The sequence below is a fragment of the Cervus elaphus genome, chromosome 5 (genome assembly GCF_910594005.1).
Source record: "Cervus elaphus chromosome 5, mCerEla1.1, whole genome shotgun sequence".
NCBI lineage: Eukaryota > Metazoa > Chordata > Mammalia > Artiodactyla > Cervidae > Cervus > Cervus elaphus.
In genome coordinates, this window is record NC_057819.1 from 106,762,151 (window position 1) to 106,788,375 (window position 26,225).

At 54.4% G+C, this 26,225-nt stretch overlaps 2 protein-coding genes across 2 annotated transcripts; one reads left to right on the forward strand and one right to left on the reverse strand.

Annotated features, from left to right (window-relative positions):
• Nucleotides 1-589: 589 nt before the first annotated feature.
• On the reverse strand, nucleotides 590-14,995 carry GID4 (GID complex subunit 4 homolog). Its single transcript, XM_043904050.1, has 6 exons — nucleotides 14,543-14,995; nucleotides 10,131-10,190; nucleotides 6,347-6,454; nucleotides 6,170-6,271; nucleotides 5,232-5,362; nucleotides 590-3,310 (listed from the first exon to the last, which is right to left on the reverse strand). The coding sequence occupies exons 1-6, from the start codon at nucleotides 14,729-14,731 to the stop codon at nucleotides 3,247-3,249; spliced, it is 654 nt and encodes a 217-aa protein (XP_043759985.1). The 5' UTR covers nucleotides 14,732-14,995; the 3' UTR covers nucleotides 590-3,246.
• Nucleotides 14,996-15,144: 149 nt separating this feature from the next.
• On the forward strand, nucleotides 15,145-26,085 carry ATPAF2 (ATP synthase mitochondrial F1 complex assembly factor 2). The gene is made up of 8 exons (XM_043904048.1): nucleotides 15,145-15,459; nucleotides 19,988-20,032; nucleotides 20,275-20,420; nucleotides 21,115-21,212; nucleotides 22,530-22,610; nucleotides 24,296-24,408; nucleotides 24,786-24,901; nucleotides 25,618-26,085. Exons 1-8 carry the CDS (start codon nucleotides 15,327-15,329, stop codon nucleotides 25,753-25,755), a joined length of 870 nt encoding a protein of 289 aa, XP_043759983.1. The 5' UTR covers nucleotides 15,145-15,326; the 3' UTR covers nucleotides 25,756-26,085.
• The last annotated feature ends 140 nt before the right edge of the window (nucleotides 26,086-26,225 follow it).

Sequence of the window (26,225 nt, forward strand, 5' to 3'; positions counted from 1 at the left end):
GGGAGTAACGCAAGTGTTCGTTCATGGATGAATAGATAAACGAAAGTGGTCTATACAGTGGTCTGTTTTTCAGCCTTAAAAAGGAAGTTCTCAGACACGTTAAGTGAAACAAGCCAGTCACAAAAGGGCAAATACTGGTGATTCCACTTACACAAAGTCCCTGGAGTGGTCAGATCCATACAGACAGAAAGTAGAGTGGTGAGTGTCAATGGCTGGGGGTGAGGAGCTGGTGTTTAAAGGGGACTGAGCTCTACTCTGGGAAGCAGGGAAGGTTCTGGAGATGACGGTGGTGAAGCTTGTACACTATGAATGTGCTTAACATCACTGAATTGTACACTTCAAATTGGCTAAAATGGTAAATTTTTAAAGGATTTTTTGATGTGGACCATTTTTATTTTTAAAATTTTATTTTTGGCTGTGTTGAGTCTTAGTTTCAGCGCCCAGGCTCCTTGCTGTGGCTCAGCAGTTGTGGCACCCAGGCTTAGTTGCCCCGAGGCATGTGGGGATCTTGGTTCCTGACCAGAGATGGAACCTGCACTTTCCTGAACTGGAAGGTAGAAAATCCACCAGAATTGTCTTGATTTAGAAATAGGGCAGACTCGAAGCTTAAATACCTTTATTACTTTTTAAAAATTATTTGGACATTGATAGCTCTGCAAAATACTTCTCCCATCCCAAACCCTCACACCCTTTCCACATATCCTCCCCAGAGAAACAAAATACTCATCCTTTTGCCCATTCAAATCTAATTTTTAAAAACATTTAAGATTCAAAATCAAATATTACTTTTCTTTCCCAGAACTCGTTAGTAATTTTAAACCACAATGCACATACTCAATGGCATTTTTTAAAAATTAGCTTATCTGACTATTTTATGAGGAAAAACAAAATCATTTCAAGGCCTTAGAATATAAACTCCCTGTTTCTGAAAGCAAAAGACATTGAAAAGCCCCTCTGCCCCCTGGAGTCTGCTGTGCACGTCACCCACGGAACCAGCACTGCACAGGAGGCGCCGCTCAGTCCAGTCGTCCACAGGTGAGACACGTGGAGCTGGAGAGGGCGATGGGTGGGAGGGGTGGCTCTGGGCAGAGGCGGGCTGGGCGTGCGGAGCAGAGCAGAGGAGCAGGAACTGGGTCCTGAGTGGGGAGGGGAGGCGGCGGGGAGCCTGCACCCGCACTGGTTTCTCTGTGATGGAACAAGTGTCCACCAGAAGCATTGCACGTAAAACCAGAGGTGCGTGGATTACTGAGGAGGCTCGGGAAAGAGTGACCACAGCTGGGGTGACGATCCAAGCTCCCCCGGGAACTAAGGGTGGAGGGTCTGGGGGTTCCTCGGGGGATATGGAAACCCCTGGTTCTGCACCCCTGACAGTCGGGATTTTACGAGAACCAACCTTCATCACAGGTGTGTCCCAAAGAGCTGGCAAACGTACCACATCTTCATCCCCAAACACCACTGCATTTGACCCCTGGCTCAGCAAGGAAGTCAGCCCACAGCAGAGCCCGGCCCACTCAGGCCGCCGAGCAGCAGCAACATGCCGACACCCTGTCTAGCCCATTGGCTGCCCACTCACAGCCACACACATGGGCCCCGACCAGCTCCGGGAGGCGGGGATGGGGCACCTCTCCCTCAGGGGTACCTGAACCCTTCAAGGAGCTGGCAAAATGCAGGCGCTGGTTACTCGCTGAGAACTTGGGGGCGGGTAAAGGGAGCCTGCGCCACCCGGCCCCCGTGCTGCCAGCCAGCTCTAAAATCAAGATGTTTCTGACTCATCTCTAGAGACGGACGTGAGCCATCCTTCTGCTGCAGCCACCTTCCCAACACTTCTCCTTAAGGCTTCTGACATGCAATCTCAGCAACATACAGCACGTACTTCGATAAAGGTTTCTGAGACTAAGAGACCCGCCTCCTGCTCACCTAGACCAGAGGGCTTGGTGCCTTCTCCCTCCGCCCTGGACCTGTCCCTCGCACCACTTCCGCTCCTGTGGGTTATGACAACACTACCTCTCAGTTAAAGCTTTCCCTCCCGGGGTTTCGAGTGAGTCTATAGATCACCAGAAGTCACCAACCGCGCCCCCAGGCCTTGCCGCGTATGGGGGCTGTAGCGGATGCCACATGAAGCTCTCTAAACATTTAAACAAAACAAAACAGCCGCGCACGCCTGTGCACGCACACACACATACTTTGGCACGTGAGCCTCGGGTTACTTGAGGGTGTTCAAGCTCAGCCTCTCCTGTGCCCCAACACCGCTGAGCTGCAGCGGTCCCTTCTGCCTGATGGGAGAGGTTGCTGGGAAGCGCTGCTGTTCTGAGTAGAGAAAGGAGGAGGAACAAGTGCTAAACTGGCCCCCAGAATGGTCCTCACGTTTAGCACTAGAATGGATGCAATGCTGTAGAACGTCTCACCAGGTGACCAGTTTCAAACTGCTGGCTGATTAAATATACATTTACATATAGATATAAAAATTACTAAGTCAACATTTGCTGTTTTCAATGTGAAAACGATAAAATGTAATCTGAATAATTGTGCATTTGCCATAGGGTCCTTGCTAAAGGAACCATAAAAATAATTTTGTAATAAAAAAACTTTTCTTTTTTTTAAAGTTTAGTATTGCCCTCAAGTTCAAAAGTTTGGAGCAAACGTGCTGAGTGAGCAGGACTGGAGTCTGTTCCTGCCAGGGACCCGGAAGCCTCAAACCCTGTGGTCCCAACGGCAGGCCCAGGGGACCCACTGGCCATAGGCTAGCTTGGCTCGATCACCCTCGCTGACCACTTGGCCTGCACCCCGCACGGAACTCCAGGGGCACGTGGGAGCTGCGCTCTGCCTTCTCTTGACTTACCAGACTAAGCAGCCGGGGGCAGGGGGCCTGGGTGGGGACCACTGAGCACCGAGGCCCAGAGGGGCTGGGGTTGACCTACGCAGCTGGAGGCAGGGGTGGAGCAAGGGCTGTGCATCTCAGGGATACAGAAGTTAGCTGTGCAGGAAGGAAAAGTGCATTGACGGCAGCCTAGAAACAGCTCACGACCAAACCTCACAAGGAGGGAGGAGGAGCCGAGGTCGCCCTCCACCTGCCCTGCGGGCTGGCCGCTCCTCGGATGCTGCGGGCTGACATTCATGCTTTCGATGCGAATCTGCTCGTGAAGAAACAGGAACACACGTTCTCCCGATTCTGGCAGGTACACGGTTTTCCCGGCAAAGTTCTTTTTTGCCAAGTTCAGTTTGTTTGGTTATTGTTCCGAGCCGCTGTCACCGGAATTCGTAGATGGGGGCACTGTGTTCTGGAACGTGAGTGAGATTTAGGGACTGATACCTGCGGGAGGAGAGGTGGAGGCGTTAGAGCATCCTAAAAACCACACAGAGTGTGGAACCCACCCCGCGGGTGCCCGCAGACCTCATGCCCAGATGAAATGCAAGCTCATCTCAGCTTCCTCAGGGGAACTGAACCAGCGACAGCCTATCTCCGGCAAGGAAAGGCTGGTCCTCTGGGGGAGGATGCAGACCAGGCCCTCTGCCTGCTCCACCACCCTGCTTCCCTCCGAAGTCGTGTGACCCTCAGAGCTCCCAGGGGACCCAGGCACGTCCTGATCTGCCCGGAATCTGGAGGGCTTGGAATGATGACATCACAGCCACACCCCCAACCTCAGCAACTCCATCTTCCTCCTCCCCGGACATGGCTGTGAGACTCCAGAGCATCAGGGGCTCTGCGGGGAGTACAACCCCGTAACGAGTGCTCTCAGGAGCCAAACAGGGGAAGGAGAAACAGGCAGGGACAGCCCCCACTTGGGGACACCCAGCATGGATGGTGTGGTTGTCAGCTCCCTCAATTGTCCACAGAGGAGTGAGGTGCAGCACAGGAAAAGTGGCTCATCCCTCCCCCAAACACCTGAAGGAAGGACGTCATGTTAGCCGTCAGAGCAGAGCCCTCCTCTCCTGGCGGGCCAGCCAGCATCACAAAGACATCTGAGTGCTGGGGGCATGTGGGGACACAGGAGAAGCAGAACCGTGTGTATCCCTGGCAGGAGCGGGAAGCTGCAAATGCCGTGGGATCCGGTTCCCTAAGAAGTGACCGCAGACTCACCCATGACCCAGCAACCTGCCCCAGCCGTGTGCCCCAAGGAACTGAAAGCAGGACCCAGACAGGTTTGGGCACACCCACATCCACAGCACCAGAAGGTGGGGTTGAGCCATAGGTCCATCCACCGATGAACAGATGAAGATAACGTGGCCCATTCACGTGACAGGAAAATCACTCAACAATAAAGACGAAGGACTGATATGTACTCAACAGGCAATACAGGGTCTTCAAAACACAATGACTAGACCCAGAGGGCAAACAGTGCACGAGCCCACATTCGTAAAGCGCTCAGAACAGGCAAACCTATACTCAGAGCAGATTAGGGGTGCCTGCAGCTGGTGGGGGCGGGGAGCTGGGTGACAGCTCCTAGGGCTCCTAGGCTTCCTCTCTGCTAATGGAAACATTCTGAAATCGAGTGACAAAACCGTGCTGACATGAAGGCCCCCTGGACTCTACACTTTTAATGAGGGGATTAGATGGCACATGAGCTGCTTCTCAATAAAGCTGGCGATTTTAAGAGAAGACGAAAAGTTTTAAAAACTCATTTGAAAACTGAACAGGTGTTGAAATCCCAACAATGTCTGTTCTCAGAGAAGCCAGGGTAGCACGGAGCTCCTGGGCCCTTGGCCACTGCTGGTCAGCCCTGGGCAGCATCCTTCATGAACCTTCAAAATATACAAGAGTTGACAGGAAATAAAGAGCTTCAACATGCAGAAGAAATCAGGTATTTGAGGACACAGCCACCCTTCAGGTGGACAGGGCACCTACAGAAGCTCAAAAAGCCATGAGAGGCCCCACAACAGCAGCAAAGGCCACACCCGGGAGCACGTGGCCACCACCTTGGCAGAAGGCAGGCCCATAAGGCCCACGGGCCCTGGTTACCAACCGACTTCGAGCAGGAAGGTGAGCACAAAATCAGAAAGGCCGCTGACAGCAGAGTTCACATGGGATCTCACACTCTTAAGTCTGGGAGGAATGAAGACAGGACCCCTAAGACTGAGATAAACGTAGCTGAAAATAGGGCTGCTTGAAAGCATTCAGCAGTGAACCCCTGTACCCAGAACTTCACCTTTGCACCCATTTACGCCGCTCTGGGGAGGCAAAGGAGCCCCGGTGTGAGCACTTCAGGAAGTGTGGCCAAGCTCTCAGTCCTTACCACTCTGAGCTCCTGTGGTAGTAGTAGCCCTCTATGGAGGCCGCTGACTTCTGGAAGCAGATGTAATAGAAGCCGGCAAAGGAAGCACCACTGATGTCCTTGATCGTGTGGTCTGGGACCAGGAACTGCTCCTGCATGCGCACAGAGGGTCAGTATCGCGGCTCTGGCCCCCAGGCCTCCCTGCCCCTTGCAGCTGGCTCTCAGGCTCACTAGGCGACAGTGAACTGCGTGCCACCTGTGTGTTCTAGACCAAGCACGGCCCGCACATCTCAAGGTTGCTAGGGTCGGAGCCGGGAGCAGGCTCCGGGGTGGGACTCATGTCTGGGCCAAGCCCCGGCCCCGGTTTTCAGCACAGAGCCTGGGAAAGAGGATGCTACAGGCTTCATCTGTAGAAACAGTGGCGAGATTTCACAATAAACAGCTTTTTCCCACAGGCTGTGGGCCTGGGTTTGGAAGTGGGTGGAGGCTCACAAACTCACCTCCTGAGCTTGGTACCTGCGGCCCTAGCTCAGGAAGAATCAGAGGGAGCCCATCCGACAGACTCCTCAGGGGCGGAATGGAAACCCACCCCATCCCGAGCTGGAGGGACCAGGGGCACTGTGATGGCCCGCAGTCCGGGCGAGAGGGTGGCCGGGCAGGCCACTTCACTTAGGGGCTGAGAAGAGGGGTCTCCCAAGTCCATGGGACCCTCAGGAAGACCCAGCCTGCAGGGTGGAAGGTGAAGCCAGAGGGAGGCGGGGTCACAGAGCAGGGGGAGGGATCACGGTGGGGGGGGAATCAGAGGGGGGGTCACAACAGGGGGAGGGGTCACAGAACAGGGGGAGGGATCACAGAGCAGGGGGAGGGATCACGGGGAGGGGGATCACAGAGCGGGGGGAGGGGTCACAGAGTGGGGGGAGGGGTCACAGACCAGACAGGGTGAGGCCGGGCCCCCTTACCTTCCACCTCATGAAGACATAGTCCCCACTCTTCAGCTCTTCATAATCAAAGTCGTCTGAGTTAAACGATTTTGCATACTGATAAAAAGCCAGAAACTTGCCCTGAAAGCCGAAAGCAGAGCATAGGATGAGGGCTGGGCGGGGCCGCGGGCCCGGGGGCGGGGCCGAGGCACTCACCCAGTGCTTCCGGTCCACGTCCTCATCAGCGTCCCACTTGCGGGTTAAGAAAGGGTGCTTCCTGCTGATTATCTCTCCTTCGAAGAAGGTCGTGAGGGTCGGGTACTCCTGTGGCAAAAATGCAAATATCAAACAAGATGTCCAACAGGCGTTCTAACTTTTCACAAAGAAACGAACCAACTTCGTTTTAATTTCTCCCCAGAACTTTGAAAAGAGGACCACACTGATGGGCGACCACCCAGACCAGAACCAGGTGCGGCAGCACCCACGGCCGAGGAGGGGGCCTGACTTGAGGGGCCCGGGGTGGGAGTGGGGTGTCTCCTGGATTCTGGGGACTTTGCCAGAAGCAGAGAACCCTTCTTTGGCACGCTTGTGATGTGTTGATGGCTCAGAAAAGAACTTGGACAAGTTACTTCTGAATATTCTAGCATACAGAGCAGATGGTAACTTGGTAGGTTTTACTTTCCAAGTAAAACACCCAGAGAGACTATGAAATCACAGCCCCATCTTCATGCCTCAGCCTGGTCATCGCTTCTCAGACTGGCTCAGTCTGTCCCCGGGGTGCCAGCTCTTCAGGTTCGAGGGGCAGGGAAGGGGCTGGAGAATACCCTGATGTGTGAGGCACCTGTGTAATTCTATCACGTGAGCTAAGACAACTTACATGATGGGAAACACTGATGACCATGTCTGCCCTGGGAAACCATAACCACCAGAAAAGCAAATGAGTGGTCATCCTGACCGGGTGCCTGAAATGTTAACACTCGCAATAACCCTGCTGTTTGTCCCTCTGCTCATACAAAGGCACAGAAGACTCAGAAAAAGTTAATGGAAGAACAAGTAACCACTGTAAAAAGTTTACCACCAGGTAAACCCTCCCACCCACCCACCAGGCAACCCCTCAATGTCACCAGGCAGCCCCTCAGCGCTGCCCACCAGCCTGGGTCATTCCCAGGGGTGCGGTGACGACCCCCACCTGGCAGAGCACAGGTCACCATCCTGATGTCCTGGGACCACAGAAGACCTGCTCTCTTCCTCACACCCATCGGCCCCTCTCGCTCAGCATTAAACATCTACCTGTTTAAATCCATTCCCAAGGCTTTGCCACTTCTCCCGGCTTGCCTGCCAGGTGGCTGGGCGCCCCCACCAGGTACTGCAGCCTCACTGGCCTGAGGCTTCCAGGAAGGCCACGACCACTTTACTGCACACGCCGAGGTAGGCTGCCCTCGTAGCACTGAACTTGAAATACTACAGATCTGCCATCCCCCTAAAACCGAAACCTTCACCCCAATGCTGGTGCTGCGTTCCTCAAACACATACTGACACAGACAGAGCAGAAAAATTAAAGAGGACAAAACTGCCTAAGTGGAAACCTGATTTTTAAAGGTATAAACCAAATTACAGCAATCCATTTGAGAAAGGCCTGCTAAGGGAAAAAATGCTTTGTAAGCTGGCAGCTGACTTGAGACGTTAAATTAACGGCTATACAGTATACTGACTTCCTGAGTTTTGAATCTTTGTATTTTATCAAGATGTCCACAAAGAGAGAGAAGGATGAATGATCAAGTGGTCCTACTATGTAATAAAGAACAAGCTTATGTTCAAGTCACGAGTTTTCCTAAACAACTGATTCTGCACTGACCTCTCTCTAAAATGTTCCAGGCAGCCTACCAGGGTGACCACTAGGTACACACAAACTCTAAGAATTAAATAAAATAAATATCTAATGAAGGAAGGAAGGAAGGAACAGAAGGAACCCAAAAGATAAAACCCCTGGCAGGGCAAGGACATTCAAGCTCTGACTACAGCCAGGAGGGAGGGGGTCACAAAGGGAGGGCAGGCATGGCTAGCATCTCCAGGTGTGGGCCCACTGTGCTGGGACCCCCTCCCCTCAATGGCTCTAGGCTCACCTGCCTGGAGGTGAGTCCAGCTTTCCGTGAAGACCCACCTTCTGGAAGATCAACGTTTGATTGACCAGTAAGGAGTCTGTGGGTCTGGTGGAGTGACCACCTGTGTTCCAAGTAAACCCAGCACAGCCTCAGGAGTGCCCAGCACTGTCTGGGGAGCGTGTGGTGGCTCTGACACCCCCCAGCTGGGCTCCCAGGCACCTACATTGGGCTCCCCAAAGACACCCCTCTCCCTGTGGGTGGCTGACTGGGACTGCAAAGAGAGTATCACTTGACACCCATTCTTCACAATTCTGGGATTCAGTTTCCACAAGGCAAACAAACTTCCCAAACTGTATGTTTGTGACTCAAGGCAGGTAGGAGGCCAGTCATTTCCAATCATAAAGTTAGTTTTCCCTATTTCCATACACATGAGGAAGACCATGACTGATCAATCACATTAAAATAAGTCAGATATCTGCTATTTCCACAACTATAAATGGAAAAGCAAACAAAAACAGCTGTTTGCTTTTTTTTGCCACACCACGCGGCACATGGAATCTAAGTTCCCTGATCAGGGTCGGAACCCAAGCCCCAGCAGTGGAAGCGTGGTGTCCTAACTACTGGACTGCCAGCGAAGTCTCAGGTTGTACATCTTAAATGGGTGAATTCTGTGCTATGGGAACTATATTTCAGTTAAAAAGTTTTAAAAAAGGTGAATTCAAAGACTTGGAAGACTCGGGCAGGATGACAGACCCTCAGGAAGCACAGCCCTCTCTGACGAAGGTGGCTCTGGTGGGGAAGAGCTGGCAGCGACCCGCCCCCCCACCTTGGGAACACGGCTGTTGGGTGGCTTGGGGCGCTACCCTGCATTCAGGCCACCTGCCCCCACGGGGCCATCCGCAGCCTTTCCGTCTGTGGGATTTTAGTCCTGCCCACCATCTGTGTGCAGCTCGCTGTGACCATTTGGAATCAGGTCCCCATTCCACACCACAGACTGCTGGTTTCCTTACGAAGTTCAACGTTTTTGTTCTGCACTCAACACACACGTATGGCCGCCTGCGAGTTGAGCGTGTTCTGTTGCTGGGTCTTCTACAGCACAGACCCAGGTGAGAGTCCTTCCTCGTGCTGTCATTTGCTGCCTCGACTTGACGTGACATGTTTCCAGAGGTCTGTCTCAACAACCGAATTCTCAGGAGACTCTCAGACAGCTGACAGGAAAGTGGGAGAACCAGGGGGACAGGGAGACGGAAAGCAGTGCTTCCCGACTGCGGGGGGGCCCAGCAGCTCCCAGAGCTGCCCGATCACTGATGCTGCGTTCCCTTGGGACCTGAAGCGGGCACCTGGAGCCCTCACCTCTCAGGTAAGCCAGCTGACACAAACAGGTGAAGGTTGTGGGGCAGGAGGAGGCGAGGGCATCCACCAGCCCCTCACTATGAGCAGCGTGGCCAGGCCCTCCTGCTCGCCAGTGGGAACACAGAGGGTGCTCTCTCTCGCCTGTAACATTCCTGAGTTCTGAAGGTTGAAAAGCTGGCCTTGAGGGAGGGAGCAGCTCCTTCTGCCGGAGGAACCTCCAGGACCACGGTCTCGGAGGGGTGCTGCTCATTCCAGAAGCTGAAACTGACCACGATGGCGGCAGCGACGCTCTGATTATATTTTTGTTTTCCTCAAAAAGGATTAAAGTAAAATCAGTAGTGCTGGTCACATGGTGACCTGTTTATAAACTTTAATGTCTGTGAATGCACACGTCCACACTGCCTGCTCCTGCTCCCTTATAATAACTGCACTCAAGATATGGGGCTCCTGAGTCAGGCCTGAGGAGTCGAGCTCACTGGCCCTTCACACCCGGGGTCCCAGCGTTTTGTCCCCACCAGGCCCCCACCTGTGGGAAGAGCACTTACCTCAGTAAGGCCTTTGATCTTCAGATACCCGCAAAGGTAAGAGTTCCCCGTGTCCACGTGCTGAAAAGACAGGACACACAGCCTTGTTACAAATGCAGGGTCCACCGGGGACAGTGGAAGCATGTCTGGCACGCAGAGGCCCCTTGGAGGCCGGGGAGTGAGGGAGCCTGGAGGCTGGTACAGCTGGGTCTCCCCAGTCCTGCAGCAAGCTGAATGTTTAATGCTGAGTGAGACCTCATGTTAAGAAACTAGGGGGACTCCCCTGGTGGTCCAGTGACCAAGGGGCCACACTCCCCATGCAGGGGGCCCAGGTTCGATCCCTCTGATCCCTCCTAGGGGAACTAGATCCCACATGCTGCAACTAAAGATCTGCATGCCAGCAAGGAAGACCAGGTGTAGCCACATAAATAGATACATATTAAAAAAAGAAAAAAACTAGGAACGTTTGTTGCATTCCTCAGATCTGAGGACCGGATAACTTCCAATGCACTATGAGTCAAACACCAAAGTGGTGCTTCAAAGCTGCAGTGAGCTTGGCCAGCCCGACGAGGTCAGCAGCAAAGCACTCGGCTTCACAAAGCTGGAGCGGCCCCATCGTCTGGTGCAACGGACAAAGGTCCGCACCTGAAAACCATGGCAGCCCTGCAAACGTCCTCACCTGCTGACGTGGGTGTCCGACGAAATGGAGCAGCCAACCTCAACTTACAGGGGTCAGCAAGGGAGCTGTGTTCAAAGACTCACGGCTTGACCCCGAAGCCGTTTCAAGCATGCGATTCTCACCAAATTCAATACAGTTTGGGTTTCACAGCTGCCGGAAAGGGTATCAGGTGGCAAGGATACTTGCTAATAACATTAAAAACTCAACTAAATTGGCTAACATTTTGCATGGATTATCACGTGCTTGAGAATCAGAATTTCAGTTTGGCCTCCATCCAACCATGTGTCTCTCCCTCTCTGCCCAAATTGATCTTTTTGAACCAAGAGAGGGTCAACCTAGCCATCAGCCAGCATCTCAGTGAGAGAGAACAAGGTAAAGGCTCTGCAAGAAGATGCTCTAAGCACAGCTGTGTCCAACAGCTGCTCTTCCTAATATTCCTCCTACAGTGACCCGGCCCTCACTTCACTCTTGGCTTCATGGATGGCAGAGGAGAAAGAGAGTAGTCACAGTAACATTAAAAAAAAAAAAAAAAACGCCAGGTCAGAACCTTACAAAGATTTGAGGAACTCTTTAAATTGGAATTTTAGGGGAAACGAAAGCACTCCAGAAGTACATGAAGAGAGGCCCATCGTTAGTCATCAGAGAAGTTCAATCAGAACCACAAGAAATGCCACCTCACCCCCACTGGGATGGCTACAATCAAAAAGAGGGACCGTGACAAGTGTGACAGGGACGTGGAGAAACTGGAGCCTCTGACACTGCTGGTTGAGATGGAAAATGGTGCAGCCACTTTGGAAATCAGCCTGGCAGCTCCTTAAATGTTAGACAATCACCATACAACCCAGTATTCCACTGGTAGGGAGACACCCAGGAGAAATGCGGACAATGTCCACATAACAACTTGCACATGAATGCGCACAGTGGCATGTTCATGACAGCCCCAGAGGGGAAACACCCACAAACACCCATCTATGCATCAACAGAGGAACAGAATGCTGCAGAGTCACTAGGACTATGACACAACAATACAAAGGGAGGGAGCACTGGCACCTGCTGTGATGTGGATGAACCTCAAAATACTGTGCTCAGTGGGACAAGCTAGATTCTGCATGAAGCTCCAATACTTTGGCCACCTGATGCGAAGAGCCGACTCGTTGGAAAAGACCCCGATGCTGTGAAAGATTGAGGGCAGGAGGAGAAAGGGGCGGCAGAGGATGAGATGGTTAGATAACATCACTGACTCAACGGACATGAGTTTGAGCAACCTCCGAAAGATAGTGAAGGACAGAGGAGCCTGGCGTGCTGCAGTCCATGAGGTCACAGAGAGTCGAATATGACTTAGCAACTGAATAACAACAGAAGTGTTGGAGGGGTGTGGCAGTTAAGGATTCTTTCTGGGGATAATGAAGATGTTCTAAAATTAGACTACAGTGGCAGTCACACAGCTTTGGAACCACACTAAAAACTATTGAATTGTATACCTTACATGTGTGACTTGTGTGACAGGTGAATCATACCTCAATAAAGCCCCTATGAAAAATAGACAGAAAGCAGGAAAGAGATGGAGTTACAAAAGTCAAAAGTTTCTAAGACGACAGAGCCCAAGAACCCAGCTGTGGCTGAAAAACCAGCTGATGGGGCAACTCACAGGCCAGACTATCTCCACGACAGTGAGACGCTCACCCATCCAGGTGCAGGGCGGCGTTCCTGGGTGTGACCACCACCCCCGCCAGCAGATGGCTGACTCCAAGTGGCCTCCAGCCACTGGCCAGGTCGCTCTGGCCACCCTGGGACCTGCCAGTTGTGCACCAACTCGATCCCTACTCCCACCGGTTCACAAGGGAATTGGCACCAGCAGGAATTCAGAAACAACACACTGAGGACAGGGAGGGGAGCTGCTGCAGGAACCAAGACTTGTCTGTGACACCAGGCGGCCCCGCCACTGGTTCCCAACCCCATTAGACACCATCAAACTCAACAAGGGGCCCAACTCAAGATCATCCCAAACATGACCCACACCAGGCATCTCACTTCTAGAATTTTATGATAAGCTGCAAAATGTAAAAGAGTCTGTATCTTCCTACTCAAATTCTCACATTTGGAGCAGAAGAGAAGGAAGATTGCCACAGTGGTCGTCTAATGGTGAGACCTAAAATAACTCAGTCATGACCCTTTTCTTTTCCTGGCCTTGTCTCACAGCTCACAGGATCTCAGTTCCCCGAGTAAGGACTGGACCTGGGCCACGGTAGTGAAAGCGCCAAATCCTAACCATGAGACCACCAGGTAATGCCCATCTTTTCAATTACGATAAATATCATAGCTCATATTAGAAATTTCAGTTTGTAGACCAGAGACACAATTAACAGAGATGGAGTTCTCTTGATCTAAAGTAAACGATTTACTCCCACAAAGCAGTAAGATAAAAAAAAGGGAGATGAATGATCAGCAGTTGGTGGAGACAAAACATATCCCTGTTGTCTAAGGTCGGAGAAAGAGAGGCTGAGAAGAGAGGCTGTTTGAGATTTAAAATCAGTAAAGAGCAAAGGGCAGAAGAAAAATTCTGTCCTCACACAGGACCCTACATTTTACATCTACATCTTACATTCTGTCCTCACACAGAATATCAAAGCTTCTGGAAGACCTTTGAGGGGACAATGTTTGGAGGGGTTTTTGGGCACAGCTTAGGAGGTGAGGTATCAGACTGAAGACAAAGGGGCAAAGGGAGGAGGAAGTGGGTCCTGCTGCAGGCCTGGGCAGCTAGACAGGAGGAACAGTTTTCCAGCAAGGCAGAGAAGAAAGAGGATTAACCACTGCCGATCTCCTTGGGCTGGGAGGAAATGTCAAGTGTGCTCCCATCCTCATGACAGGAGTGAAGTGCAGGAAGGGGCCGGGACAGGTAAAGCTAAAGTTCCAAAGCCATTAGGAGCTGGCAGCAGGTTCTCAGAAATCCAGGTCAAATAGGGGGAGGTGGGAGGACACGGGGAGGAAATACCATATGAGAAATAAAAGTGGATGAGTTACATTTCCCAGCACGAGTATCAGAGACTAAGGAGGAAGTCCTCACATGTGGATCAAAGTTAAAAATACAGTAAGAGGGTCCCCTAGAGCCAGGAAGGAGGAGAACAGGGTGATGGGGAGGTCTGGGCAGACAGATGGGGAGAACAGGAGTGGACTGGAAGTGGCTAGAGGGTGGGGAGTAGGGAGTGTCAGGAGGCTGGGCCAGGAAAAGACTATGGGTTGGGGGGCTAGGAGACCAGCTTATAACAGATTGTGAGGAGCCCACCTAGGATGTGAGAGCCCAGGCTAGGGAGTGGGGCAGGAGTCGGGGGGGGGGATAGGGGCCCTCAGGTCCCCAGGCTGATGGAGGGAGAGGGCGGATGAAGTCTGCCGAGGAGGAAACCCCAGGAGGAGGAGGCGGGCCCCACGGCCTGTGCTTCATGGGACCGAGGAAAACGTGGGAGGCAGCAGGCACGTCTCGGGCCTGGGAGCGTCCAGAGTCAGAGGGAATCCCTGGAGAGTTTCCCGGACGGGGTCCGAGACGGACTGGAAGAAGGACTGTTGCTGGGGCGACAAGCCACGGGGAGGCAGGGCCGGATCAAAGGCGGCCGGTCCCCAGCTCGGGCCCGCAGGGTTGGGGTGCGCCGGAGGGCCCCCGGCAGGCCCGGGCAGCAGGCCCGTCCGTGGCCGCGGGCCCGAGGGGGCGGCGGCGCGGCCCGGTCCGTGGACGTCTCGAGAGGTCGGGCCGCCGGCTCACCTGCAGCACTACCTCCACGTCGTACGAGTTCCCCTTGCTCTTCTGGTGGCCGCGGAACTTGGAGCCGCTGTAGAGCAGGCTGGTGGCCACGCCGGGCTGCTGCGTGTTGATAGGCGGCGGCGGGATGAGCGAGGCGGCGGAGGCGGCCGAGGCACCGGCCGGCGGGGGACACTCTGTGCGGACCGGCATCGCGGGGTCCCCCGGAGCCAGGGCTGGGGGAGGGAGAGGAACCGCCGCCGCCGCGCGGAAGCCGAGGAGGGCAGACGGAGGGGAGGCCGGCGCGCGCGTAGGGAGGGAGGGGTCCACCCGCCGGCCACAAGCGGACCGAGCGCTCCGGCCACCACCGGGACCCCGGGACCTGCGAGCAGGGCCTCCGGGTCCTGAGCGAACCCCCTCCCTGCCTGCGCTCGCACACACGCCCCTTCCGATTGGCTCGGGCGCGCCGGGGGGCGGGAGCAGGCTGGCTCGGCGCTTCCGCCCATTGGCGGGCGGGGACAGCACGTGGCGGGCGCCGATGCCCTCTGGGACTTGTAGTCTTTTTCCCGAGGCTCGGCGCGGGGGCGGGGTCGGGGCGTTTGTGATGCTGATTGGCTGCGGCGTGCGCTGAGGCGCGCGGCGACGGCGCTCTGCGAGTGTCGTGCGCAACATGGCGGCGCCCAGAGAGGGTGAGGGTACCGGCGACCGGTGAGAAGGTTTGTGGAGTCAGAGGACGCAGCGTGTGGTCCCTCCGCTCCGTGTTCCCCGCGCTCTGGTCTCGAGCGGTCGTTCTCTGAGCCCCCGCGCGATGTGGAGGAGCTGCCTTCGGCTGCGGGACGGGGGGCGTCGCCTCCTGAACCGGCCCCGAGGTGGCCTCACCGCCTCCGAGGGGCTGGGGCCAAAGCCCCCTACCCCCATCCGAGCCTACGTGCCCCCGGCAGGTGAGGGAGGCCAGGGCGGAGCAGGCTGAGGGATCGGCCTTGCAGGGTCACACGTCGGGAGGGAAGTTCCCCGCGAGGGCAGGGATCGCTCCAGGGCACACGCGCGTCGTTTCCTTTTGGCAGGTGCGATTTTCCTCTCTTTCACTGGGGAAGCAGAGGTCATCCTTGTTTTCAGGCGGGGAAATTCGACTTCTGGGTCGGGATTGCGCCAGGGGCGCAAAGCAGACTCTGAGAGGTTTGCGGGGCAAAGGCCAGTCTGCTAGGCTGCTTTGTGTCCCCGCGACTGGTACTGAAGGGGCCTGAAGCTCGGGCTTTAAGTCTTCCATCCTGGCCGCTTGCTCCGCAGCTGTCCTGTCCCTGCCTCCTCTGCTCTCCCAGAACACCTTCCACCTCTTCTAAGGAGTTGACACCCCGTGCCTTCTTCCTGCACTTCCGACTCGGATGAGACTTTATGTAGCGGATCTTTCGTTACTTCTAGGGAGAGATTTTGGGGTAAGAGTGGGACTGTGAGTGAAGACAGTAACGCTTTCCTGCCAGCCAGTTAGTACTGTGCTGAAGGCGAGGGTAAGAAGAAGGTCACTGTGGTGTTGGAGCTGTTCCGAGGAAGCCGGTGTGGCCTCCAGCTCCCTACCAACTGTCCCAGCCATCAGCTGCATAGAGAAGAAAGGTCTTCAGAGAGCGTGCCTGTCCAGCTGAGGGGTACACCGGTGAAGTCAAAGCTGGGGGTCTCTGCTTACAAGTTGTCTGTCGTCTGCACAAGTGGTTTAGCTTCTCAGTGTCTGCCTCGTCTTCAGAGACTGCTTGTGCTGGGTGGAGGGAGATGCTGTAGATAGGGAGGCCAGCCTGCCACCTGTTTTTGTAAATAGTTTTCCTGGAACCCATCCCCCCCTCATTCATTGACACACACCTAAGGCTGTTTTCACTATGGTGCAGAGTTGGCTGGTTGTGCCAGACACTGGATGGCCTGCAACGCTTAAAACACTTTGGCTTTTTACAGAAAATGTTTGCCAACCGTGCTGTGGATGCTAGAGCGGTTTGGGGGGAAAGTATTTAGTCATCTAGCCCGTTTATAGTAATGCTGTAGTAGATACATTTGCCCTGAAGAATTTATAAAAAGCTTTACTGAGATGATGCACTTAGAATTCACTCACTTAGAGTGTACAGTTTAATGGTTCCTGTTGGCTCAGATGGTAAAGAATCCCCCTGCCTTGCGGAAGACCTGGGTTCAATCCCTGGGTTGGGAAGATCCCCTGGAGGAAGGCATGGCTACCCACTCCAGTATTCTTGCCTGGAGAATCCCCGTGGGCAGAGGAGCCTGGTGGATTACAGTCCATGGGGTTGCAGAGTCGGACATACTGAGCGACTAAGCACAGTATACTCAGAGTTCTGCAGCCATCAGTTCTAGAACCTTCTTATGACCCCAAAGGACCCCTGTACCCTTTAGCTGCCACACTCTGAGTACCCCCGTGCCCCATTCCTCCATCCCTAGACAACCACTACTTCACTCTCTGTCTATAGATTTCCCTATTTTGGACATTTCATATAAATGAAATGTGGTCTTTTTTGACTGGCTTTTCTCCATTTAGCGTATTTTCAAGGTTCATCCTACGGTTAGCACGTGTCAGTACTTCATTCTTTTTCATAACTGGTAATATTCAGTTTGGGGACACACCAGGTCTTATTTACCCAGTCATTCATTGATGAACATTTGAGTGGTTTCCATCATTTGACTGTTCTGAATGCCTTTGTAAACACTTGAATACAGGTTTTTGTGTGAGAATGTGTTTTCATTTCTCATAGGAGGTACCTAACAGACAGGACGTCCCCAGTGGCTCAGTGTTAAAGAATTCACCTGCAAGGCAGGAGACCCGGCTTTGATCTGTGGGTCAGGAAGATCCCCTGGAGAAGGGAATGGCAACCCGCTCCAGTATTCTTGGCTAGAGAATCCCATGGACAGAAGAGCCTGGTGGACTGCAGTCCATAGGGTCACAAAGAGTTGGACACAACTAAAGCAACTTAGCACACACGCAAGGGTAGACTTGCTGGATCAACCGGTAGCTAACTAACTTTCTGAGGATTGGCCACCCCACTTTCCAAGGTGGTCGTGCCATTTTACATTTCTCCAGCAGTGTGTGAGGGTCCCAGTTTCTCTGACCCCTTACCGACATCTGTCCGTCTGACTATAGCCTTCCTAGCTGGTGTGAAGGACTGTGATTTGAATTTCCCTGAGGATGAATGATGTCGAAGAACATCTTTTTAGGTGCATCTTTTTGGACACTTGTGCATTTTCTTTGGAGAAGTATCCATTCAGATGCTTTGACCATTTCTGAATTGGGTTACTTGTCTGTTTATTATTGAGTTGAGAGGTTTTTTTATATACTTGGTCCCCCCAGTTCGCCCAGAGCCGCCCCAGGATTGTGGGCAGTCAAAATGTAGCTGTGAGGCGTAAGGCCCGCCAGGTGGCGCTGTTTAGAAAGAGACCACTGTCACGCCGCTCGGAGGAGGCGCGGCCTCCACTCGCGGTGCATTGTGGGGGTTGCAGTTCTGTCCAGAGTAAAGGCCTGCCCGGAAATTGAGGCTGATGGAAAGAGCATTAGCTGGCCCGGGGAGCCTGGGACAGGACGAGGAGTGTCGGGGGAGGTGACACAGAAAATCGCCTGTTTCTTTATATGGATTGGAGCAACCTCACAGGAAAAAGGGGCCGCGTGGACATCAATTTCCACTTACGCTCTCTTCACAAGAGCTGCTTGTTAGCGTTCTCTGCCTATACAGCCAGTTTTCTGTTGCCCGGCTTTTAAAATTCAGTGCTTCTCCACATTCGCATTTCTTTGTATCTACATAGTCCTTAAAATTGCCATTTAAAAGGCACCGAGTGTGGTTTTATCATAGAAACAGATATTCTGTAAAGGGAGTGATTTGTGCTCAAAATAAGGGTTCAAGGTGATTAGCCTGTCTCTCCCATCTCCAAGGATAGGGTTTCCATTGCTGTCAGCTCACCCTCTCATCACTGAACATGTGGGTGCTTCACGGGTTCCTGGTCTCATGAGTTGTCTCGTGAGACCCAGGACCTGGGAGGGTCCAGGAAGAAAACCTCCATCTTCTGAAGTTGGGGAGTGTGGATTCCACCAGTTGAGTTTTCCGGATCCTGTTCTCAGCACCTGTGTGAACCCCCAACGTGACTCCCTACTCCGCCAGCCCTCCTTGAGGTGAGCTGCCAGGCTCCTCCCCAGATCTGGGCCTCTCCAGCCATCCTCTGCCCCGTGACTGCAGGCTTGCCCTGCACACCACCTTTTTAGCTCCGAAACTGCTCTCTGAGGCCCAGCACCTTTCTGTGAGCTGTTCCTTCTCCTGGAAACTCCCCACCCCCACGCCCTGGAAAGCCACCAGTTCAGGTGGGCCTGCCCACTCTCCTGCGGATCTTAGGTGCCATCTGGCTGTGAAGAGGTCTTCCTCTAGCCTAGATGAGACGAGCCTTCCCAGTGCGCATTTGCAGTTTGTCTGGTCCTCTGGCATCCACGGTTGCTTTATTGTTCGGCTTGATTAGTGTCTGTCTTCCCATGAGACAGGATGCACCTCACGAGCAGGGTGGCTTTTGAGTTCTGCGCTGGGAGGGGGCTGGTCCTCAGCAAGTTTGTTCCTCCCCCCAGCAGAGCCCTGAGCCCACTGGCTGGCATCTCTGATCAGGTGCAGAAGTGGCCTGGCCAGAGCAGAGGAGGTGGGCAGAGGATGAACACCCTCTCGAGGGAGACCTTGCTATCCTGGCAGCTTTGTGAAGTTCAGGCTCTGTTGTCCGTCTCTGCCTCTAACCTCCCCCCCTGCTCCCGGCTGCCCCTCAGCCCCCAGGTATCTTGACCTATCTCCAGCCCTTGGCATGTGTAGAACACTGCTGGCACTTCCTGCTGATGGGTGGGCCCTTCCCCCAAGCCCCTCCCCCAGAGGTGAGTCAGAGTCTTCAGATCTGACCCCCCCCAGCCCTCCGCTTCCTGCCGGATCTGGCCTTGGACTTGCTGCCCCGCCAGGCACTGGAAAACATGCTGGATATAGTCTGGACCCTTGACCCAGGTCTCCCAACAGATGCGGGGTCCACTGGACTCAGTCTTACCTGCTGTCTGAGTGAGACCAGGCTGGCACATAAAGCAGTGGTCAGTGGGAACTTCTATTTTGGGTCAAAGGTATGAGAGAATTACTATTGTGATTTCAGACAAAGGTGGTAAATTTTGCCATCGTAATACTTCATCATGTTGGTAGTCACACCATCTGTAGATTCTAGTGTGTTGTGCCAGGGGCTGGAGGGGTGTTGGAGAAGTCTTGGGGTCAGGCAAGCTGCAGCTTTGTGACACGGCCACTGTCCTTGGGAGCTGGTGGGGCTGCGGCTCCTCCTCCCCTGCTTTACCCGGTAGCTATTGACCATGTGGAGCGAGGAGACTGGGCGCTGCCAGGGAAGTCTGGGTGGTTAGTCAGTGTCAGCAGTGAGGTCATGAGCACCTCCACTCCTTTAACTGCCCCTTTTGAAAAATCTTTCCCACAGAAAGGAAGAGGTTCTATCAAAATGTCAACATCTCACAGGGTGAAGGTGAGTGGAATTTTCACTGCCTCTTGTTTTTGTTTATTTCTGTGAATGGGAGGTGAGGGACACTTTTCACCTCCAACCAGCTCCTTAGTGAGCTTGTCTCAGCGCTCTTGTTGGGTATGTTTCTATAAGCCGCTCCCCACGAAGGGACTTGGGGCATCTTGCATCAAATCAAGTAGCTAAATATAGGCGTGATCACTCCACTCTGCCTATCAACCTGAGAGGTTTCCATTTGATCTTTCAAGGTGGCTTTGAGATCAACCTGGACCACAGGAAGCTGAGGACGCCCCAAGGCAAGCTCTTCACTGTCCCCAGCGAGGCCCTGGCCATTGCTGTGGCCACCGAGTGGGACTCCCAGCAGGACACCATCAAGATGTACACCATGCACCTGGTAACAGGTCACAGCCCACCCCTGTGGCCACCACAGGCTTCTTGGGGCCCTGGGCAGAAGTAGGGGTCCTGTCCTGATTCCAGTAAGGCTCTGGGAGGCCCCCAGCAGACAGCCCACCCCACCCCCCAGCCCAGGGCCTGGCTCCTCCGGGGTCTTGGGACACAAGTCCTTCCCTGACCACTTTTCCACTTCAGCAGCCACACTTTGGTTGGCTCTTGTGTTCTGTGGTGGTCTGGGTCAGGAAGAGACGATGGGGGGAGAGTCCATGTGTCCTGGCATGTGGACCCAGGCCACAGGCAGGCTCCTCGGCCTCAGGTGAACCAGCCTCCCCTGGACTGTGGGGGAGCAGGGATGACGGCTGCAGACGGAGCCTTAGAGTGACTCTGCAGCCTGCAGTCGACAGGGAGGATCCAGAGAAGCTGTCTTGGCCTGGCAGCTCTGTCCCCCGCCGTCTGAGGCTCAGGGAGCCGGGTGGTGAGCGACTTGCCCAGACCCAGCAGTGCGTGAAGGCTCCTGACTCTGGTCTCCCTGGGCCCGGGTGTCCACGGCTCTGAGATGTCACTGCTAGCACCTCCTGGAAAATACCACAGGGCCTGGTGGTACAGAGCCTGAGACCTTGGGGGAGTTCATTTCTCCAGGAGCCTGGGCAGGGCCCTCAGGATGCTGATGGGCTTTCTCTCTGCTTTTGATCCAGACTACACTGTGCAACACGTCTCTGGACAACCCCACCCAGCGGGACAAGGACCAGCTCATCTGGGCGGCCGTGAAGTTCCTGGACACCGACACCGTCTGGTAACGGATGTGTGGGTGGCCTTTCCCAGGGCCCTAGCAAGTCCCTCTGGCCTTTTGCTCAGAGTGGTCTCCGTGAGGAGGCAGGGGGCCCTTTGACTCCTCAGCGCTCTACTGCTCTGCAGACCCCGGGAGAGAGGACGTGCCGGCTGCACTCGTGTCGGGACCAGCCCTCCTCTCCCGTCGCCCGGCAGCTGTCCCCCAGCCTGGGGTTCAGGGGCTGTTAGCCTCTGTGGCTGTCGCAGGCCGCACGACCCAGGGGGTCACTTCTGACCACTAGCATGTTCTCACAAGCATGGTCATCGCTTCTCAGGTGGGATGCAGATGGTCTGTCCTTGGCATCCAGAAGCTGGTATCCTCCTTGCCTGCATTTTCGCGCCCAGGTTTTTAGGGTGTTGATTGGATGTGGAAGGAACAATTGAGCCCCCCAGATGCTCTGGGGTTACTGCCCAGATGGCACTTGAGGTCTGCTCCGGGGCGAGGGGCAGGGCGGGCCCCTGCAGAGGCCGCTGGTGCTGCTGTGGGAATGTCTATGCCGTCTGTGTTGGGGACAGTTTGGTTACGGGAGGGTGCCCTTCCAGTCCAGCACAGGGAGGGGGTCTTCTTGAGAGCATCCTGGCTCAGAGAGGAGAGCCATGGGAGCCTCCCTCTGCCCTGGGCAGCACTCCCTCCATCCCCCTGCACCCCCACTGCCTCTCTGCCACTTATGCTCACACCAGCCTGGCCTCCCTGTCCTGTTCCCAGCACCCTTGAACTCAGCTGACCCCAGCTCTGTCTCTTGGTCAGAACAGTGGCCTGGCCTCAGGTGGCCTCAGGCAGGGCCACCAGCAGCCACATCTGTAATTGGGAGGGAGGTGGGCTCACAAGGGGTGCAAAGGCGGCTGGGTCTCGCCGCCTCTTGGGAGAGGAGGGGACGGCAGGACTCAAGTGATGAGCTGGCACAGAATCCCAGGACCAGGGGTATGAGTCTGAGGACAGTGTAGTGTTAACGAGCAGCACTGGGCAGCGCTGTGGGCCCTGACTAGTCAATAACCAGGGACATTTGGGACAGTGGGACTCAAAGTCAAGGGTCTAGAGAACCCTTGGAGGGCTTATGAAGCTGCAGGCTCCTGGTCTCCTCCCTGTAAGGGTGTGGGTTTCCAGCAGGTCCTGTATGAGCCCTGGGCCGCTCTTCGAGAGCCCTGCTAATTTAGGGGGAAGGCAGGGCGGAGGGGTGGTAGTAGAGAGGTTTTCTGCTGTTGCCTTTCATGTTTCTGTATCTGTCACTGGATGAGAGGATTGTAGTTTTTTGTTAATGGAGGCACATTTGCACTGAATTAGCTACAGGGTGGAAGAACCAGAGACGCTGGTGGAGCTGCAGAGGAATGAGTGGGACCCAGTCATCAGCTGGGCCGAGAGGAGGTGAGATGCCCCGCACCCGGCAGCTGGGGTCTGGACAGCCAGGACCCTGAGCTGGTCGATGTTCTGAGTTCAGGGCACCAGGGGACTCAGACAGTACAGGCCCCCTTGGGGGTAGATGCAGCTAAGTGCTTCTGCCCCATTGGCTGTGTGACTCTGGGCTGGTGACCTGATTCCTCTGGGCTTCCCTTCCTGTGCATGGGGCTCGTGACCCCTGCCTCCCTGGGTGTCATGAGGAGTGCATGGAGGGCTGCACACTGCTGGGCACACAGTGGTGCCCACACTGGCCGCTACATCCTACTCGTTGTCACAGTTGCTCTGCGGCTGAATCACAGAGCCAGGTGTGTGACCTGGACACACATGAAGGACAGTCTGGGCAGGGACTTGTGGAAGGACAGTCCAGGGACTGGTGATGCCCAGTTGTTTCCTTCCCAGGAAGACACTTGTGCAGACTGGACAGACCAGTGATGTGAGCAGGGTTAGGTCAGGTTTATTTCATCCCAGGGTTGTCGGGAAGGGCTCCTAGCCTGGGCTCCCCGACCTTGGTGTTTTGTCAGCTTGTGCACTTGGAGTGGTTTGGACACAGCATTTTTCATCTGTACACATTTCTGAGCACCCATGATGTGTCGGCATCCTCTGGTTTTGTAGTAAGAGGCAGAGCCAGTGCACTGAGGATCAGGTAAAACCTGACCACTGGATGCCACGAGAGCACCCTGATGTGATGCCGTTTCACTGGGGAGTTCAGTGACGTGAGATGGGAGCTGGGTGCCTGCAGGTTTTTGCTGTGGTACGAAGTTGTCTGCTTTGGGTGGCACTTAAGATTTCTCACCCATAATATTAATAGATTACAGGAAAATGTGGCCCCTTCCTGTGTTTCAATTGTACTGTTAGAAACTTCAGGACGAATGTTTCTAAACCAATGAGAAAGATTAGTGATATATGAAAGAAAATTACAAAAATTGTTTTCATTTCATTACGTTTTTCCTGCATTTTACATAGCTATGATTGTTCTTGAAAATGTTTTGTTTTTGAAGCCAGCTCATGCCCACTGGGACAGTGCCTTGTGTGTGTGATGGAGGCTTATTAATAAACGTGTGAAAAAGTGATTGACTGATGCAGGATTGTGGCTTAGTCGGTAAAGGATCTGCCTACAGTGCAAGAGATGCAGGTTCGATCCCTGGGTGGGGAAGATCCCCTGGAGGAGAAGATGGCAACCCACTCCAGTATTCTTGCCTGGAGAATCCCATGGACATGGACAGAGAAATCTGTCAGGGTACAGTCCGTGGGGTTGCAAGAATCAGACACGACTTAGTGACTAAACCACGGGATATATACAAATACCGTTGTAAGGAAAACAATATTTGAAAGAAGCCTTTTATAGTTCACATGTGAAGACTTCCTTCTGAAAAGCAGGTAGCCCACAGGTCTGATGGACCTTCATGCTAATGAGTTCGAGTTTGGGAGCTGCCTGTGGCTCCTGCTTCCTGACTTGTCAGCCCTAGCTTCATGCATAGCTGCTCTGTCCTCTGCTCCTAAGGGACAGAAGGTTATAGGTCAGGAGGCCTGACGGCAGTGGCTCCCAGGACCCCCAGTGGGGCCTGTGTGTGCTGGGCAAGCTGGGGCTTTGCTTCCGGGTGGAAGTGGGGCTATGCAGCTGGACAGACTCATGCGGGGCCTCTTCCTTCCAGATACGGTGTGGAGATCGGCTCTTCATCCAGCATCACGGGGCCCAGCATCCCCGCCCGGACTCGGGAGGTGCTGGTCAGCCACCTGGCCTCTTACAACATGTGGGCCCTGCAGGGTGCGTGGTGTTTCCTGTGGGCCTGGAGGGTGGGCATGATGGGCATGGTGTGCAGAGCCCAGGATCACCAGAGCACTTGGTTGGTGGGGGAGACGCTGTCACCTGGTTCATGGACTGGCAGGCTCACCCCTCCCAGGAGGCTGTGGCTGTCTCCTCTTCAGGAGCCTCGTTCCAGTCCCCCTGACCTGGCTCTAGTCATGGGGGTGGAGTGCTCGCTCTGACGGGCAGAGCTGGGTCTGGGGCCTACCCAGGCAGGGTCAGAGGAGGGACCCCTGAGGAGAACAGAGGCTCCTGAGAATGTGGAAGGGCTGGCACCCCACCTGGCAGCTCCCTGCACACAGCAGGACCCTGGGGCCAACCTGGCTGTGTCCTCGTAGGGATTGAGTTTGTGGTGACCCAGCTCAAGTCGCTGGTGCTGACCTTGGGCCTGACGGACCTGCACCTGACGGTGGAGCAGGCTGTACTGCTGTCGCGCCTGGAGGAGGAGTACCAGGTGAGGCGGAGCTGGAGCCCCACTGCGGTGGAGGTTCAGGGTGGTCTCCCAAATGCCCTGGGGCCGCCTGTGTGCTCACGGAGGCTAAGCCTGTACACAGACAGGCACACTGTGGTCACGAGGCTGCTGCGAGTCCATGTCTGATGTAGTGGTTCAGAATGAACAAGGCTTGGCTGCTCTGTCGGCATTTTTTTTAACTCAGAATCACTGTGTTTTCTGCAGTCCCCTTGTTACTTCTCCAGCTTCAGAAGGTTAATTGCTATTACAAATTGACTCCTAGCATGATGAAAAGCCTTTTGTAATGAGTTTTTCCCAAGTTGGTCTAGTTATCTGCTTGGAAAAATGCTAGGGGGAGAAGCTGGTTTGTGTCACGAGAGAGCCAGTGACTCTGGTGTCAGAGCTGGCTGGGTGGGGGTGGGGGCAAGCAGCAGGAGCAGGAAACCTGGCTTCTGGTCTGGGCTCTGTCCTTGGCTGCAGGACCCAAGTGGGGCCGTCATTCCTTAAACCTCACTTTCTCCCCGACAAAAACAGTTCTCTGAGTATAAAACGCTTTTCAGATGTTCTGGACATCCGGAATGCAGGCAGATCCCAAGTGTCAGGGTGGGCAGGCCAGGCCTTTGTTCTCACCTGCCATTCCCCTGCATGCCTCCTCCCCTCAGCCGTGGGGGGTTATGGCTCTGGCAGTCACCCTGCAGCCTGTCCTGTCCTCTCCTCAGATCCAGAAGTGGGGCAACATCGAGTGGGCCCATGACTACGAGCTGCAGGAGCTGCGTGCACGCACGGCCGCCGGCACCCTCTTCGTGCACCTCTGCTCCGAGAGCACAGCCGTCAAGCACAAGCTGCTGCAGGGGTGACGCCGGCCCTCGGCCTGAGATGGAGATGCTGTGGCCAGTGGAGGCCAGTTTGAGCTGAACCAGGGCGCGGGTACCAGTGATTGGTTATACTGAACATTTCTCCGCCTGGAAGTGAGAGGAGCTGCCACTCATCTTGTTCCTACTGTCATGTCTGGGTCCCAGAGGCCACCCTGCTGACCTGCAGAACACTCATTGCCCAGCAGGACTTCCTTGTCTGGGAGGTCTCGGTGGCCCTCAACCTTTTTTTTCCCCTGGTTTTTAATCAAACTTTTAAAGTGAAACTGCTTCTGTTTGCTCCTGTTGTTTTAGCAAAGTGATTTACTTTTGAAAGTAGAAAACAATCTTTGTTGTTTCTGGGTTAAACGCCTGGGCAAGGTCACCTGCTGTGCACACATCCTGTTCAGGGAGCCACCGCAGGGCCCTGACACGGGGGTCTCGGGTGCCTGGGCCCAGGTGAGGGGGCCAGAGGA